Source organism: Amaranthus tricolor, chromosome 1 (genome assembly GCF_026212465.1).
Source record: "Amaranthus tricolor cultivar Red isolate AtriRed21 chromosome 1, ASM2621246v1, whole genome shotgun sequence".
NCBI lineage: Eukaryota > Viridiplantae > Streptophyta > Magnoliopsida > Caryophyllales > Amaranthaceae > Amaranthus > Amaranthus tricolor.
Window position 1 is genome coordinate 17628910 of NC_080047.1, and position 20000 is coordinate 17648909.

Below are 20000 nucleotides of genomic sequence, written 5' to 3' on the forward strand. Positions count from 1 at the left end.
GAGAAAGAAAATTTAAACTGACGACAACTGATACTAATTATAGTTAATGTAGCTTACCCCCAATCTTTTGGAATCATGGCTTTGGCATTGTTGTTATCTTGTTATTTATTTCGCAACAAAAGGTAGTAACTATTTTGATACTCAACTTGATTGTCGTTTTCCGCAATAAACGTAGATTGTTATTTAACTTTCAACATCAATTGATCACTAAATCAGGCTATAAATGAAATTTATAATCCAAAGCTAACAATATAGTTTTCATAAGCTTTAGCCTTTAACATGTTATTTAGCGAGAAAATATAGGCCAAAGTGACAGCGTAGTAAGACCTCAAATGGCAAAAGGTTAGCCACAAATCATCCTAATTGAGCTTGCAAATGACCCACCTAATTTAAACTTCTTGTAGTTGAATATGTTAACTTGTCATTTTTATGTTTTCATAGTTTTCCTTAAATTCCAAGTTCAACTACAACTTGGTCAGCGCTCAACATTAATTTCCCAAATCCAAAATTTAAAAGATTATCAAAAATTCTCAAATGAAACAGATTCATGGTGAGACCATCGTTATTGGGCTAGCCTAATATACACTTAATGTCTTAAAGTGATCACTTACAATTTTAAAGTGATAGTTTTTTATTGTCTTAGAGTAATCACTTATAACCTTAAAGTGATCAGTTACGATTTCAAAGTGATCAATTAGATAAATAAATTATTATATGGGCTAGTCTCATGATGAGACACTGAGATAGTCTCATACAAGATTTGCTAAAAAGATTATTATTACCAAAACTTAACATATAATTAAATTTGGAAGCTTATATTAATAATACGTGAGGAGCTCTAAGGCACTAAGGTACCCAATGGCCTAGGCTCTAGACATTGGACGCATGCCATAGCTTTCGGGTGGGAGGCGCACGGCGCACCTAAATACGAATACTTCTTCCTATTCGCCTTAAGTGTCCCATTTGCTTTATGCACTCTATCCGATGCACTTACTCAATCCTAAATATCTTAATTGTGCATAATTAAAAATTATAAAACGTTGATATGGATAATACTTGCATTGAGATGAATTAAACAAGATCTCACTTGACTATGTTTTAACTTGTAGATTAATAATAAAATACAAATTAAAAGTAAGAGATGAATAGTGTCCAAAAAGTAAATGGAACACTTGTAGTGAATAGGAGGGAGTATAAAATAAATGAAAAAGCCTAAAAAAAAATCAGAAAACAGCAAATAAAACAAGAGGAGAAACAAAAAAGAGAATTCATGAGATTGGTATTCGCCCTAAATCATATTCTTCTGGGGCTAAGACCAAGAAGCGCTCTAAGGCGCTCGCCTTAAGGAATCGCCTCGCCTAACACCTACTTAGGCGCTCAACCCATAGCTTTTTTAAACTAAGCTTGAAAGGAAAAGAGAGAGGATATAGAATGAGAGATGAGGTAACAAGAGGAAAGTGGGTGATAATGATTGTGGAACACTACAGTAGCGAAGTCTCATCAAGATAAACGTGGCTGCTGGGTTAGTTATTGGGTGGGGCATAAGATAAAGGTGGCCGGTGGGTTAGTTGTTGGGTGGGGCATTAGCATCTTATCAAGTTTTCCTATTTCTCAACCCTTTATAAAGACAAGGGCTTAGATTTGCCAAACCATACACAGTAAAGTTATATTAGCAAGCGAGAGGATCCAGATGTCACTAAAGTGGATTCCGCCTAGACGCCTTAGCCATACAATAATATTCAAAATCAAATCAATCCTTGATATATAGAGCCACATAGATTTACAAAAACTTCAAAAAAATCTTCCCAAAAATCACATGCAATCCAAAGGAAACAAAAGAATTTTCAAGCTTCACCTTCATTGCTAGCTGCCCCCAAGTCATGCACATGTAGTTTCCACTCTTTGGAAGGAACAAAGATTTGGCAACACAAATCCAACAATCCGAAGGGAAAGACATAAACAGATAACAAGATTATAGAGATTAACAGTATTTTGACAGGGAGGCACAAAAAATTTATGCATATGCAAATCTATGTACTCTTACTCTTCTTCATTCCACCTCAAAAAGCTCATGTATCTTTGATGATAGACACTTTATTTTGGGCTAATACTTCTTTAGTACATTAGGACATGTACCCAAGTCTTAATATCATATTTCATGTGCCAGCCTAACTAAAAAAATGGGAAATCATGCAAACCACATGATGAAATTGAAGTCAGAATCAAGTACCGTCATTTGTAGCAGAAAAATTGAAACTTGGAACACTCTGTCGATTCAAATGATTGTCAGTAGGATGTGGTCTTTGCATAAAATCATCAACTGATACTGGAAGCTGGAACTGTGCTTCAACTCCATGACCAGCAGCTCTCATCTCAGAACAACTTAGATTAGTCATTGATTTAGGCATGAGTTTAAATGTTACAGAACATCTCCCATGAATGTTACTTTGAGGATTGTTGATTTCGATCCTATGAAGTGCAGGGTTTATGTAACCAGCAGTTGCCTGATACAATGCTAGTCCAGGATAAATTACTGCTTCTTGAGGGCCAAGATCTCCGTCAACAAGAACCCAATGACCTTGGAAATCTCTTATATGCAAACCTGCTTTATCAGACTTAACAATAGATATCAAACTCTTATCAGCTGGATGTTCATGCTCATGAAACATCATCAAACTACCATCTTCTTGGCTTGTTAAGTTATGATGCTGTGCTCCATGGAATGTAGGCCTAGCTTGACAGCAAACAGACAACACAGAAGAGGAAATTTCCCTGCTTCTTAAGGGTACATTATCAAGAATCTCAGTGAAAGGTGAGCTGCGCAAGCTCAAATTAAAGCTTATGGCATCTAATATGTCTCTTGCTGCTTTTCCCAGCAACGCAAAAATATCAGCCAAACCAGCAGGAGAAAAATCATTACCGTTCCCGGGTTCTGCAGGTGTCAACCCGGGTCGAAAATCATAATTCTCCTGCCAGAGTTGGGGATCTGCATAATAACCAGATGTTTTGCACCACTCTCGTGACTCATTCGTATGAATCATATCTTCAGAAGGGTATGAAGGCCGGTGGTGAAAGTAGAGACGGGCAGATTCAAGACAAGATCGCACAAGAGCACCATCCGCAGCAGGAAATTGAACAATAGCAGCAGAGTACTGCGCTAGGGATTGACATAATGTTGATACAGATACCTTGTATGAATCAGAAGGAAGGCCTTCCTTGGCTACAATATCAGCTAGCTTTACACGGCCCAACGTTGGCAGGCCATTGCCTGCCATAGACCAAGTGGCGAACACACTAAATTCCTATCCTTTTAGGGTTGAGGAGGACGAGGACGAGAAGAACCGTGTAGAAAACTTAAAATCCAATCGATATATCTTCAATTTAGCGTATTACCTGGCTTAGAAATAGAAATTCGACCCAGAATCTTCAATTTATAGCATGAAATTGAATGAACTTGAACATCAAAATATTCAATTGAGGGCTAAACCCTAATTTAGGAGTGAGTTAAAATGAGAGCTGAAGAATGACAGTAAGTGTCGTGGAGTACTGCTGGATAAAGGTCACTGATCATACTACTTCAGATGACCATGGCCGTGATGTGTAAAGGTAGTGCACATATGTTCTACGCTTTTCCGACCTCTTTATCCTTAGTCAAGTATGAGTTGTTCAAAAGTGACCCGGCTCGAAAATCCGAATCGAAACCGAAAGTAAATCGATCCGAAAATGTGTTCTGTTTTTGGTTTATCGAACCGACAGTACCCGAACCGATTGACAATAGAAAATGGAAAAGCTGTAATCGAGACATAACCGTTAACCGAGATTACGCGAACATAATAATGACCGACCCAAGTCATATCCAACCCGAATCATGCTCGAAACCAAATTCTATCCGGCTAAAACTGACTTAACTCGAACAAATTTTAGATCGAACTGCTGTAAACCTAAACCAATTTTTAACATAGAAGTACGATAGACTTATATTCAATCATCTTTTTAGTTAATCTAATAAAGTGTTAGATATTTTAATAAATTAAATTTTATAAATACATGGTTTCATATGTTTAGAGTTAATAATTAATGGTCAATCTACTTTTAATGAAATTAGATGAAAATTGATAGAACATTATAATTTTAATTTCCGGTCAAACAAGTAAAAGTAACAAAGTAATAATTACTAATTGATTTGCATTTTAACTATTTTGCTTTAAGTAAAGGGAATCTTGTCATCAATTAAAAAATGACTGATATTGATTCGATCAATAGTAATTAATAATACGTAGCTGAATTCTGTTAAAAAAAACGCGAACCCAATCTATACCCGACAAAAACGAACCAATTAGTAACCGATGACAACCTGAGACCGATTGATATTCGACATGAACTTCAACCGACACCGAACCGATGCTAACCCGATAGCTTGAATAACCGATCTCCAACCGAACCGTGACTAACCAACTCGACCCGAGTGTGACCCGCTATAACTAGGGATGGCAATGGGTACTGGACCCGACCCGGATCCGTGGATCCGTATCCGTTTTCACGGATCTGGGTCTTAAAAATATAGACCCGTCGGATCCGGATCCTGTTAAATTTCACGGGTCCGGGTCCGGATCTGAGAAAAATACCCAGATTCGGACCCGCGGATCTAAAGGACCCGTTTCTTTTTTAAAAAAAAAATTATTTTTTTTTTATATCACTACAGTAACCCTTAAGGCCCTATAACTATAAGGCTATAACCCTACCCCTGACCCCTGTTTTCAGTTTAATTAAAACTTTGAAATTTGAAAATTTTATTTTCCTTTTCAGTAACCCTATTGCGATTCTTCTTTCCTTCCAGCTTCCTCCTTCCAGCCTTCTCCACTCTCCAATCCAGTGCCGCCGTCTCCAGTTTCCAAGGCCGTCTCCAGTGCCGCCGCCTCCCATACAGATACAGCCGACTCCATTGTCGCAGACTCGCAGGTCGCAGCCAGCAGCCCAGCAGGTCGATATATGTCTTTTTTTTTTTTTTTCCTACATTACTTTTGATTTATGTTGAGTAGTAGATATATGTCTAATGTTGAGTTTAATGGTTGATTTATGTTGAGTTTAATGGTAATTTTTGATTTATGTGGAGTAGTTTTTTGTTTATTTGAGTTTAGTGGTTTATTAATGTTGATGTATTTGAGTTTGTTGGTTGATTTATGTTGATTTATTTGAGTTTAATGGTAATTTTTGATTTATGTGGAGTTGTTTTTTGTTTATTTGTGTTTAGTGGTTGATTAATGTTGATGTATGTGAGTTTAATGGTAAGTTGTATAATACTTTTTTGGGTGATTTATTGTGAAATTATATGTATTATTAGCATTAGTCCATAAATATCGCTTTATTGCAATCTAAATACATTTTTTTTTTTTAAAAAAAAAAAGGACCCGTTTTTGGACCCGGATCCGGTACTGGATCCACAGTACCCACGGATCCGAATCTGGGTCTTGTAAAATTGGACCCGCGGATCCGGGTCCGGATCTGGATCCTGCTCTTGAAAACGGATCCGGATCCGGGTCCACCTGGACTCGGCCCGGATCCGACCCGTTGCCATCCCTAATTATAACACACAGCCGAAAAATAACCGATCCGAAATACAACCGAATCGAATGACAGCCGTCCGAAACCGACCCGTTCACCCGAATTAACACCTCTACTCATGTCTTCTCCACTGTTCACGGCCTTTAAAACTAGAAACCTGATCAATCCAAATTTATAAATTTGTATATTCGCTTTTTCTAATAGTATGATCTTATTTGAATCTGAAAAATCAGATATTTAATTTAATTTGAATCAGAAATTTAATATCGGATACTCGATCGATCCGAATTTATAATTTTGCATATGGTAGAAGTTTTTTTTAGAAAAACTATCACTGACGTATCTTAATACGTTGCTACTATAGTTCATATAGAATCTCCCTTGAATGAATTATCCAATTTTGAAACCGAATACAGGATAATCAAGTTAAATAATTTAGAGCAGATATTTTTTGCACACTCGTGGCGTTTGATACGTGTGAATGATAATTTGAAGATAATAAGGTAAGATTGGAATTGGAAATTGATTGTCCCAATTGATTATGTATCAATTCCATGTGTAGGAATTAGATTAGGAATAAATTATGAATTTAACATTTTATCATTTTACCATTTTCAAATAATTTTTTGGTTTTTTTTTGAATAATAAATGATTCCTTAATAAAGAGTAATTCGACATTTACATTAGAGATAAAAATTAGCAAGTAAATAACAACTTTAGCCAAATACAATTCAAAATTAACAAAACTATTATCGTTGTGTATGAGATCTAATAATTGTGAATATCCTTTTCTACATCGCTGATTGATACAACCTTTTAAAAGAGGGTCTTTCGATTTGTTGTAGTCTTGAGATAGACTTAAATTTGATGTAATTGATAGTAATTGTAATTTTAGTGTCTGTTGCATCATCGCATTAATCTTTATTAATAAATCAACTAGTAGAGACCAAAATTCATAACCCTACCCTCACGAGAAGAGAGATCAAAACCCAATATATGAGTAAAAATAACTCTTCTGTAGGATTTGTTTAGAGATTAAAAGGATGATAATAACCCAAATCAACTATAGAGATTAGGGTTTGTTTAGAGAGAAGAGAGAAAAATAGATTTCTAAGTAAACATGGGTATATATAATAGATGTTATAGTAGATTAAATTGTTTCCCACCCAACTTAATACCAACCCTTGGGCCTTGTTATTATTTTCTTGGGAACTAAAACTCTTCTATCTCATTCCCAAACCCTTATATCAAACATGGCATATTTATCTCAAATTCTCATTTCCACCCATAATCCCAACACACCAGACACAGTTTAAAGCCAAAGGATTTTCATCCAAGGAATTGGTCCTAATTTCCTTGAAAATTCAATTTTTTAAGAATGGTTTATTTGCATAGGTGTTCATCGTCATCGAAACACTCTTGTTGAAGTAATTCTTATATTTGATGTAGAGATGATGAAATAGTAGGCAAAATTGACAAAGAAAACATAGTAGTACATGTCTAAATTATGTGTCAATTATTCACTAAAAAAAGAAAAAGCAAGTTCTTACATTATGCAAGAGAAGCATGATGAACAAAGCTCATGAAAAAGAAACATAAAAAAAAGACCAAAATCTGATAAAGATTTTAGGGCTTAAAGTAAGGCAGGATAAGGCAAAGTAGCAATGTGGTTATGGGCCACAGTTCCTATCCATAGTTTACCATTAACCTCTCTAACTTCACTAACTAGCTGCATCACTACACCTTCTTTATCTTCTAAGACTTCAATGATCTTCCCTTCCTCATCAAACAAAGATATTACTGTGTACATCTTCATTCCCATTAATCTAGCTAGGATTTTCATTGGAAGCGGCATTCGAAAATACAACCGCCTTAGCCATGGATTCTTGATCATTAGCTCTTGTGGTGCTGTTCTACAACAATCTATTGCTACCCAAAACTCACCCTTTTCATTTAGTCTTACGTTGTCTGGAAATCCTGGTAAGTTTGCTACCACTTCTACTTGTCCTGTTTTTGAACCACCGTCGAGCCACAACTTCAACAATCTGTCTTACATGTATTCCAACAAGTTAGATTTCATTTATTTTTCTTTTCTTGTCTTCAAAAACAAAGAAATATTAACAGTTCATGTGTAGAAATGACAGGCGCCTAAAATTATACGGATTTTGCATTATATCCATTATGGGTATGATTTTGTGGGTGTGGGCGTGAAAAGTCCTACTCGTCATGAGTGGTGGGTAGATGGTGGGTATGAGGTCTTACCCGTCCCATATCCACCCGCCTCATCCCATTGCCGCCCCACTCTATTTCTTCAATGTACTAATTTATATCAATTTTGTATATTTTTATTAATAACTATTGACAAAAGTTAGGTGTATGTGAAAGAAAATTGTAGAAAAAGCAAATGTAACCAGGTTAATTCAAACAATTCGAAACTAAGGTTGAAGATCAACATGACCCCAACCAAAATTTGAACCCTATTAAAAATATTGGATTTGTTGGTAGTTGATCATGGGAGTATTATATTACAGTGAAAATGATTTTAGGAAGGGAGAATTATTAAGACCTGCAGTTAGTAGTTTCAGTGAAAAAGAGGAAAGCTTGATCTTTTGATAATTGAACCCCATTGGGGAAAGCCAAGCCATCCAAAACTACATGTGTCTGATTGGTAGATGGATCATATCTAAGAAGCCTGCCAGTTGCTTCTCCTTCCAGTAATATTAGAAAGTGGTGCCTGCAAAGCATTTGAAATCACACTAGTCATTGATTTTGTTCATATTAAATGATCTCTACTCACTTAGTTTTAGTCATTTCGTATGTATTAATCTTTATATAAAAATAGATATGTATTTATAACTGCATATAAATTAAAACAAATAAAATTTATTCCAGCTAAATGTGCATTTATCGAACAATGTTCACCATTTTTCTTTTAAAAGTCCTCAGTAGTCATTTATACTCTTTCTATACGATAAATAGTACTCGATATATGCATAACTTATTTATACCTTGATAAATACATGATTGTCAATCTTTACGATTTACTTTATTTAGAGACAGATTATGGCAACTAAATTTTTTCTTTCAGTGTTTTATACTAAAATATATGTGGAAAATTTTAGGATAACTCGTATTTCAAATTTTATATATTTTATAAGGTGATAGATCAAGTATGACGTATCATCTTTAAAAATGTAGAGAAGTACTTACACTCTGTTGTATCTCCTACTGGTGTCGGTGAAGAAAATAGAGCCATTATTGTGAATATCAAGATCATTTGCAAAAAGAATAGGGTCGCCATCTACATGTGTTGCCAGTGAAGTGGCAAGTCCACCTTGAGGCCCAACAACAAGCAGCCCATAATAAGCATCCGCAATGTACAAATTTCCATTTTTTCGATCAAATCTTAGGCCTAATGGACGACCACATAAATGTTCATATTTCCATTGCTTTGAGGTGGTTGAATCAACTCCTTTCGAACATAGTTCCATTGACCTTTCAATTCATTAGAAGCAATAGAAATTTAGCAATTTATTTTTGGTAAAACAATTATGAAATATGAAATATGAAAATTCCCAACAATAGTTACAATTAACATTGCAAAAAATATTTTTTTTTGTTCTCTTTTGCTTAAGAAGTTTTTTAAATTTACATCTTAATAATGATTAAATAGAAGAGAAGACTCACCATGTTGGCGTCACTGTAGCAAACGTTTCCCACCCATATTTCTCCCCCATCCACCTTACAATTCTACCATCAGCCAAACCCGTGTACGGGCCACGGCCTAAATTATCAAACTCCAATGACTCTGGTCCAAAAACTTGATTCACAAATTCTAATTTTGCATATTGTCCCAATCGACTTTGATTATCTTTGGGCCAATGTTTCATTACTTCCTTATAAGGTGCAATCTCATTTCTAACCGGAGTGAATTGATAGCCACCTAAAGGACCTATCTCAAAAGGATCCATCAAAATAAAACCTAATACAACAACTAACATGAGAAGAATTGGATGTTGCACCAAGGCCTCATCTTTAAATGAAATTTTCTTCTCCATTTATTTGTCTTGAATCTCAAAAGTTTAATTGGATTCAACAAGGTAATTGAAAGAGAAAATTTTAGGGTACCTTGTAGCAGATAATAATGATTCAAAAGATAGATATGATAATAAGGTGAGAATTGAATCAACATTTGGTAGGATCTAGATTAAGAGAGCATTTATTGCTTGTGACAAAGTATTTTAGTTGGTTGTTGTTGAGAGTAAGTTTAATTTTTTTTTTTTTGTTTGATCGGTTGGCCAATGACATTTGTATTGTTCTACATAAGAACCAATTTAGAGTTAAGTTATTATGAAAACTTGATATACTAGTCTTGTATGATTGTTTACTTTATAGAGAGATACAAGCTTTAAGAGGTTGTTTTCTCATACACATTCATGGAAATATTGTGAAATTTATAGTCATTTGATCTATGTATGATTATTTACTTTTTGTTGGAGTTGTTTAAGTGGTTATTCTTTTCATGCTCAAAATACATGATTTATTCACCTTATTTAAATAATTGATTGACAGAATACTTTTATCTATTTACTTTAAGACGTCGTCTAAAGGCCCTTATTTTGAATCTACCTTATTGAAATATTTATAGAAAAAGAAAAAAGAAAATATTTTAAAATCATGACAAATTTCATATACGTAGCCACCTTTCTATTTTGCATCAATCATTTTTTTGGTTAGTTTGAAATTTTTACCCTTCTATTAAACACTACTCATTCAAAACTATTTTATGTACTCTTCCAATCTCTATAATCCAACTTCAAGATTTGAGAATCAACATCACCACTTTTAGATAAATCATAATGAGTCAAAAATTCACCCTATTGGGTTTTGATCGAGGCAAAATGCATGAATTTTGTGTGTTGACCACAACAAACACTTATGAATCACATGTTTTTTTAACATGACTAGTTGGTAGGCGCATGCTACGCATACGTTGTAATATCCTGAAATTTCGAACAAGTTTTATCAATTAGTTTAACATAAAATGGTATTTTTTTTTTTTTAAAAAAAGTTACTTTTACCTAAAAATATTCTTTTTCGAAGTGGGTAAAAGAATATAATAGTTTCAATTAGTTAAAAAGGCCAACTAAATTCATAATTATTACGTAATAAATAGCTAACTAATTAAATGAGTTTATGAGTAGTAATAGTAGTAGTTAATTCATGAATTCAAAGGTCATATATAATTAATTAATAATTATTGAGCATACAATATAAAATTCAAGACTATTAATCAATTAATAATTATATATCAAAAAAACATAAAAAATTATAATAATGATTAAAATGTAACCGTATAAAAATGATTTTTTTGTTTTTCTTCTATTCTTAAAATACCTAAATGAAGTAAAAGTGAGTGCATTTTGGAGGAATTCCCACGGTTCATTTTAGATTATCACAAAAGTATTTTTATCATTTTCTTTCTAATTCTCCTTTTCTCCTTTTCATTACAATAGCGTCTCTATATATTTTTATAAAAACATGAAAATGGCCTTCATCCATTAAACATGAATAAAGTAAATTGTTGGGATGAGTTATCCCACATCGATGAATTGAAAATGGTGTACACGCTTTATAAGCTATTAGAGACCTTCTTCCCATTGCCATATGGTTTTAGGATGGTATATATCTCCTTGGCTTATGAAGTGTGTGCACTTGTGTCCCCCATTAACGTGTTGGCATTCACAATAAGTCCAGCCTAGTTTAGGTTGTCAAATACTATTTGGAATCATTTAATACTTGTGTTGAAGAAATTATTCTTATAAGGCTCTTGCAGGGTTATTATTTTCTAGGTCTAATATATTCTTTATCTTTTCTTCCAATTAAATTCATATAAAGATAACCAGTTCATCCTCTCTTTATCACATAGAGTATAATTTATAATACTTGGAAATTTAGACTTAAAAGAAAATAAGTTACATTTTGGACATTTTATTTATTCATTTATTTTCGATAATTGGTTATATTAGTTTTAAAAAAAATGTTATTTATGTCATTGTGAAATGGACAATAATGATATGCATGTTAAGAAAAAAAACATAATGATATGCTAGTAACAATTTTAGTTTTTGTTTTTATATCATTAATATAATGTTTAATGGTTTCATGAGTATCCTATTAGATTATATGTTAATTCTTTTTTTTATATGCGTAAATATATGTGATTTATGGCGGTGTTAGGTTTTTTGGATTATTTGCAAATATACATAAGTATGAAATGGTAGGATGAAAGAAAAAAAAAAACTAAACTAAAATTCTACAAAATGTACAATATGTTTAGGAAGTGCAATTCTAATTGGTTAATTAATCTTAATTAGTGTAGCTAACTAATTACTTATTTTCGAATTCATTAATTGTTGTTTAGCTGTATGAAATTGAGTTAATAATTGCGGTTTGGTAAATTACTAGTGTTGGACAAAAAAGGGTATATTATTATTTTGTTTTGAGACTGATAAATTTCAATTGTGTTTTTGCTTTTGAGTTGTTAGGAGTGTTGTTGATATTGTACTTTTAAATTGAATAACACTTTCATTAGTATATCTTTGTCAAGAATTAGTAATAAGGTTGACTTTTATTGACTAAATCAAATTAACAGTTGACTTTGTTTTCAAACTTAGACATTACTCAAAACATTAGGTTTGGTATTTATATAAACAAAATTGAAATTTACTAGTTGAAATATTAAATTTTAAAAATACATTTTTTTGATAAAGTATATTTGAGTAAAGTATTTTTTTTTTATGTTGGTTTTGGGTATAAGACCTATTTTGACATCTCATGAATATTTACGATGAGTATTTTTTATCTAAAGTTTTAAATTTTATATCTTTTGCGAGAGTAAGGAGTCATAAGAGTGTAAGACTTATTTTGGCATATCTAAATAGTTAGAACATTCTACTAATGATATATATATATATATATATATATATATATATATATATATATATATATATATATATATATATATATATATATATATATATATATGTTTGGTTTAATTGTTGTCATCCCGATACCTAGTGGTGTAAGGAAAAGGAGCCATCCACTGCTAGGGGAGAATTGGTCATTCTTAGACAAGTCTATCTTATAGACCGGGTTCGCCCGACAAACCTTAGGAGGTGTTAGTGTAAGGCCATCTTGTGGGCATCTAACACCGGCGTTCGTTCCTTCTCTACTTATTGATTTTGTTTTTGAAATTTGTGAAACCATAATTGTTTGATTTATTAAATTATTTAAATTTATTTATATAATTTATATTGAATGAAAGCTTTAAATGTATTAAATTTGTTTATCAAAGTTGATTGGTTTAAGTTGGATTTATATGTTCATATAACTAATGGATAGCTATTTAAATTTCTTTGCAATTAGAGATAATATTGTATGTGTTTTATGATTAGAAAAGACATCTAGTTACTCCCTACTCATTGTGGATTTATATTTTATACAGATGGTCAATGATTACATTGCTACCGTGTGGGTTAGAAGTGTAAGAGTGGACTCTAGGACTTTTTCAGCCACATGGTTTCTTGCTTTTAGGTTTATACGGTTTATATCGTTGTTCTTATTTTTTTAGGAGTAAGTGATAACCGTCTTAAAGGTTATATCCTACAAACCTTTTCTTGTTTAGAAAGACGAGTTGTTACAGTTGGTATCAAAGCCAAATGGTTCTACAACTTACTTTAGTAATTTACCTAGGGCTTAAGGAGGTTTAGACTGAGACCAATGACCCTATTGTGAGGTTACATGGATAGAAAGAAAATGGGATTGCGATGACTTAAATAAAAACATTTGATTGAATGCTCTAATTGCGTAAATGTCAATAAAAGTTTGTTTATCTGCTAGCTTAGTATTAAAGATTCCTATTACTCTCCCTTTGAAAAGAATATCCTTATAATAATGAATGTATAGATATGTCTATAGTAATTTCTATATGTGAGCTATAAGCTGATCTTAAGGATTTTCCAATGATTGAGTTTCATGTCATTATCAGTTAGACTGCATCTGAGAACATTATGCCACTTTCATTCTAGACACTAGAGGACCGTGTTGCAGGAACCCAAAAAGTGGATAATATCATATTTTCGTGTGGTTGTGAAGAAATGAATGAAATTAGTGTCATCCCTAAAAATAAGGGGAAAAAAAGAATTAGAAGGGCAAAGTAGTATTTTCTTGATGAGTGAAAGATTTTAAATCTTGGGAACACATAATGACTATTCTAGTAGTTTGGGATTACCCGTATATGTTTTCTAGAAAAATTATCGGGTAGTTGTGAAGTTTTAGATATATAGCGACACATTGTACAGCGACACATTGTACAAATGAGATGTGTCTTAATGTAGTAAAGTATAATTATTACTTATGCCGCAAGGCACATGAAGAATCATGAGAGGAATTATCCTACTTAGGATCTCGAATTGGTTATGATTGTGTTTGCGCTAATGATATGGAGACATTATTTGTAGTAAGCTTTATGTAAGATATTCACCTTTCATAAAATTTTGACATACATCTTCACACAACGTGAATTTAACATGAGATAAAAGAGATGGCTAGAACTAGTTAAAGATTATGATTTGACTTTTGATTATTAGGAGGGTAAAGCTAACAAGGTTGTTGATTTCTTATGTCGGATGAAGAAATATGCTTTAAAACTCTATTGGAATCTTTCCTTGAGATTTATGCAAGACATTCCAAAAAGCTTAGCTTGGAAATGCTGAATTATAGTTTTGTCAAAACATAGTTGAGTGTTCAATTCCAAAAAAAAAAACAAACAAAAAGAAAATCATAGTTAAGTGTTGTGGGTGTTGAAGTCTGAGTTGTATAAGGAATTAAGGGATAAGCAAAAAGGAGGTCCGAAGCTCCAAAAGAACCATCAAGCTAAAGCTTAGGGTCAGTTTGAGAATTTCGAAATTAGTTTGTACGGAAGTATGAAGTTTATGCATAGGTCATTGGCGTGTACATGATGATGAAGAGTTATAGAATAAAAACCCTTGAGGAAGCACATAGCATTCCGTATTTAGTACATATTGGGTATGAAAACTTTATAAGCATTAAAGGTGAATTTATAGTGCTCGAGCATGAAGAGAAAAATTGTTGAATTTGTCACTTGATAATTAGTTTATTAGAAGGTGGAAATTGAACATTCAAAACTAGGTGGTTTGCTTTAACCCTTACCTATTCCTATATAGAAGTTTGATTAGATCTCCATGCGCTTTGTTGTGGGACTCTTGTGACAATGGGTGGTTTGAATTTAGTATGGCTTATTGTGGATAAATTCACTAAGGTTGCTCTATTTATACTAATGAAGAACGCATGGTCCATGGAGAAGTTGGTAGAGGCTTATGCTAATGACATTATTCGTTTGCATAGTGTTCCTACAGATATTGTGTGGATTGTGATCCACGTTTCTTGTCACACTATTGGGCGGCTTTACAAGAAGCATTGGGTACAAAGTTTAAGTGGAGTAAATCATTCCTTGCCACTACTGATGGGTAGGCATAAAGGTCAATACAGAATTTAAAGCATTTGCTTCATGCATGTGCACTGGAATTTTAGTAGTCATGGGCAAAGTCCGCATGGTGGAATTATGCAATAATAACAATTATCATGTCATTATTCAAATAACTCTGTATGAGGCTCTATATGGGAGAAAGTGTATAAGTCCTACTTGTTGGAGTTATATTAGTTAAGCTTTGGTGCTTGGGCCGATGATACAAGAAACGGTGGAATAAGTACGTGTCATATAGAACAAGTTAAATTTTGCGCAAGATAGTTCAAAGTCCTATGTCGATCCCCATTGGAAGTCTAGCTTATGGTGTGGGTGATAAGTTAATGTTAAATGTGTCTATGAAAAAGGGGTAACATGCTTTGGACAGAAGCGTAAGCTCAGTCCAAAATATGTCGATCTATATAAGATTCTCAAATAATCATCCATTTTATTTACCATTTCGTAAATTATTTACCTCCATAAAAAATCCAATACTACGAAAATAAACATTCTAATGTATTTAAGAAATCAGTCAATGTATTAGGAGGGGTAGTTCTTTGGAAACAACAATCTCTTTTCCAGTGCATTCACACAATTAATTGCATTAAAAGAAGACAAACCCAAAACTTTTCATTTTTTTTCTTTCTCTTTTAATACCTATGTACTATTTTTCTGGGCCTTTTCAAGTACTTATACTGGGCCCTTAAATTAACTCAAATTTACTTAAGATTCATGGGCCCTAAGCGGTGGCCCCTCTTGCCCACCCCCAGGGGCAGTCCTACGTTAAACGTGAATCAAGTAAGTACTAGTCAAGGTTGCCAAATACTATTTGGAGTTGTTTACTTGTGTTGAAGAAATTATTGTACAAGGCTCTTGGAGGGTTACTATTTTCTAAGTCTATTATATTCTTTATCTTTTCTTTCAATTAGACTCATACAAAGATAATTAGTTTATCCTCTCTTTTCGTAAATCACATAGAGTATAATTTTTAACACTTAGAAATTTAGACTTACAAGAAAATAAGTAACAATTTGGATATTTTATTTATTTATTTATTTTCGATAAAAGGAATTATATATGTTAGTTAAAAGAAGAAAAAACATATGCTATTTTATGTCATTTTGAAATGGACGATAATGATATGTATGTTAAGAAAAAAAAACATAATAATACGCTAGTAGCAATTTTAGTTTTTGTTTTTATATCATTTAATATCATGTTAAATGGTTTTATGAGTATCCAATTAGACTATATGTTAATTCTTTTTTTTAATATGAGTAAATACATGTGATTTATGGCCGGGTTAGATTTTTTGGATTATTTGCGTATATACATGAGTATGAAAAGGTAGGATGAATGGAAAAAAAAACTAAAAGGTGGAATTAGTCTTTAATTCGGTTTCTCTCTCTTGTTTCTCTCACTAGACGTTTTCTCTATGGATGCAAGCGGGGCGGGTCTAATAGGAGACCCATCCCATCCCCGCCTGGGTCCCGGTTTGATGGGTCAAGGGGTGGGTACGGGTATAAAATTCATACCCACCGCGGGGATGGGGATGGGGATGGGTTTTAGGTGATACCCGCCCCGCCCTGCCTCAAGATATGTACAAATTTTGGGACTTTGGATGATTTTGAGTTGATGTTGAAATACTTTTATTTTAGACATGTATATTTGTTTGAGACTTTGGTTATGTGTTTGTTTGAGACTTTGGATATGTGTTTGTTTGAGACTTTGGATATGTAATTGTTTGAGACTTTGGATGTGTGTTTGTTTGAGACTTTGGAGTGTGGATATATAATATGGGTTTTAAGGCCCAAATGATTGAATATAAATATGTGGCACAGATGGATATTAAGCGGGGATTTGACGGGTGGTGGGGCGGGAAAAATGGATATTAGACGGGGATGGATATCCAGATGGGTGGTGGGGCGGAGATGGTTTTAGGTACAAACCCATCGGGGAGGGGACGGGGAAAAAAATTATACCCGCCGCGGGGATGGGGACGGGAATGAGTATTGCATTAACAGATGGAGATGGAGATGGGAATTCCAATCCCCGCCCCGCCCCGTTTGCATCCCTAGTTTTCTCTCTTGGTCTTGCACCAGCTATGGGGAGAGGGAGAGGGTGTCCATGGAAACAACACCCTAAGAAGTAGATTTCTTCTTCCCCGTCTTTTAAAGGCTCTTTTTCTTCCTCTGTATCTCAACTACAGCAACAATCGGGTGCCCAAGATAACCCTGATTTAACCATTTTGGAGAATGAAGTCATCAGCCCTAGATCTTCTCTAGCACATATACAAATGCAGAAACTGTACTCATCTTGGACCCAGGTTGTTAACGGCAGCCGGGAGGTGTTGCCGGAAGGTAGGAGAACCCAGGCTGTTAATGGCAGCCCTAGATCTCAAGGTAAGACCCCTGGTCTTTTGGTTTCTGCCTCGCAAATCCCTCCTCCCACTGTTGTTGCTAATGCTGGACACGATAAGGGCGTTAAGTCGCCACAAATTATTCAGAAGTCTGGGCAGCAGGTTGTGAGTCCTTAGAGGATTTCACAAACCATTTTACCCCCTATACCTACAACCCTAGGTACTGCCCCTTCTCCTCCCCCTCCTATTAAAATTACTTACGCTGATGTTGCTAAGGAACTAGACTATTGGGGTACGTCGGCCATCTGTTATGTGCTTGGTGCTAACCCCCCCTCCATGTCATTGAGGGGTATGTCAAACGACTCTAGACTGCTGAAAATGTTGATAAGGTCGGGACTGTAACTAAGGGTATTTACCTTGTTCGACTCAAAACAAAGGAGGGTTTAGCTTTAGCTTGTGAATCCAACGGGATTTTGTTTGATAAAAAAACCCTTTATTGTTAAACCATGGCTTAAAAACTAAGCTTTATGAGAAGGAAGAGCTGACAACACTTCCTATGTGAGTGAGGTTCCACAATCTAAGCTTGTACTAAAGGGGAGAACAATGTTTGAAACTAATAGATGGTATGTTAGGCAAGGTTCTTAGAGTAGATAACGCTACGCTGAACGAGGATTAATGATGTATGCTCAGGTGCTTGTTGAGATTGATATTAACAAAGGCTTTCATGATTCAGTTGCTTTCACAAATGAGGATAATGAGCTTATTAATGTTAAAGTTGCCTATGACTGGAGGCCAACTTTATGTACTAAGTGCAAGCAATTGAGGCATACTGTTGATAAATTGTACGGTTGGAGTTGTAAAGAAGTGGGTCCAAAGCCTGCTCCTGTTCAGACCACCTCGGATAATGAGGGTTTTCAGTTAGTAAGATCCAAGAGAAAGGGCAAGAGTCCTATTATGGAGGATGAAAACTTGTCTGCCAGACTCCTGAGTACGAGCTGTAATGGGTTTGAAGTATTGACGGTCCAGGAGACAGTTACCCTTGAAAATGATGCACAACACGATAGCATTGGGGGCTTGCCCCATCCAGTTACATGAATAATATTCTTGCCTGGAATATTTGGGGGCTTAATAAAGCTAGGAAACAGCTAGAAATGGCTAAGTTCTTGGCTATCAATGATGTTCATCTTTTTGCCTTCCTTGAAATTAAAGTAAAACAAAAAAATTTGGGTCAGCTGTATCAAAATTTATGTCCTGGTTGGTGTTTCTCGCATAATCTACAATGGGACAAAAGTGGTAGAATTGTCATCAGTTGGATCCCAGCTACTATGCAAGTGAACATTAAGCTTTGCAGTAATCAATTGATGCACTTAGATCAGTATCCCCTACCCTTGGAAGTTGGAACCCCCTTTCACTGCACTTTTGTTTACGCTGCTACTGACAAAAAGATTCGATCTCAGCTCTTTACCTTACTTGAATCACTTGCGAACTCAGTTAAAGGTGTAACACCCTCAGAATAGGTCGAATTTTTGAAAACACGTTTAATGAAAAACATGAGCCAAAACCTACTCATGGGAGTGTTATCGTCATATCTATTGCTAATAAAATAAATGTAAGGTTCAACGACTAAGAAATAACTTAATAAATTTAAATTAAACGAAGGGTCTTACAACATAAGAAAAGACTGAAACGCAATCTATGTCCATATAAAATTTAAACAACATAAAGTAAAATTTAAATTGAAATACGACTGTAATAACAGCTATGTTTTTAGGTGATCCTCACTCCACGATTTTCACGCAATCAATAACCTGCAACATAAGAATGCAAGAAAAACAAGGGAAAAATTCTCAAAATCAGAAAATTGAGTAATTCCAACTCCATCTCATAAAATGATTAAGTTTGAAAATGATTTAAGAAAATAAAATATAATCAAATTGAAATAATTTTAGCAAATAATATATAGCTGAGTTTAAAAAAATAATAATTTGTGCAAACAATATATATAATATCACATAAATCAATTTATTAATTTGATACTTAATAATGACAAACACATAATCAATTTTTAATTTGAGGGAACGAGAACGTCAGTAGGCCGAGGCTTTACCCCTATACCTACTTCATCAAGAGGTCGTCACTCCAAATAATTCAAGGCCAATAGATTAGTCTCAGGGAACCCTAGTGTGCACACCCCTTCTACTTGGATCAAAACAAATAGAAGGAAGACCAAACATCGTATCAAGTATCAGAAATAATAATATATGTCGGCAGCTATACTAACCAAACAGGACAACTTGTTCATCACCCTTATACTTGGATTACAAAAAATATAAGAGCTTCATTTCTATCGTGTTACACTTTACGTGATTTAATATATTTTAATAATTAGTTGCGAGCACACAATCATATAATCAAACATTCATTATACATTTTATTTTATGATCATAGGTTTTCCCAAGAAAAATAAATCTCAAGAATATTCAATTGCAATATTAATATCATAATATTTTTCTCCCAAATTCAATTGCATTT

At 34.0% G+C, this 20000-nt stretch overlaps 2 protein-coding genes across 4 annotated transcripts in view; both read right to left on the reverse strand.

Annotated features, from left to right (window-relative positions):
- LOC130806808 (uncharacterized) overlaps positions 1-3629 on the reverse strand; it is a 12464-nt gene extending 8835 nt beyond the window's left edge. For 2 of the 3 annotated variants that reach the window (XR_009040377.1, XM_057672013.1), the window contains exon 1: positions 2231-3629. Coding sequence is in view for 1 of the 3 variants with exons in the window: in XM_057672013.1 (XP_057527996.1) it covers positions 2231-3275 (1045 nt within the window). In the remaining 2 variants the exon portion in view is untranslated. The remainder of the gene's footprint in view (positions 1-2230) is intronic. The other variant, XR_009040376.1, reaches the window with a different exon arrangement.
- Positions 3630-7055: 3426 nt separating this feature from the next.
- LOC130806822 (protein STRICTOSIDINE SYNTHASE-LIKE 13) lies at positions 7056-9879 on the reverse strand. Its single transcript, XM_057672033.1, has 4 exons — positions 9250-9879; positions 8773-9057; positions 8129-8296; positions 7056-7607 (listed from the first exon to the last, which is right to left on the reverse strand). The coding sequence occupies exons 1-4, from the start codon at positions 9618-9620 to the stop codon at positions 7196-7198; spliced, it is 1236 nt and encodes a 411-aa protein (XP_057528016.1). The 5' UTR covers positions 9621-9879; the 3' UTR covers positions 7056-7195.
- Positions 9880-20000: the final 10121 nt, after the last annotated feature.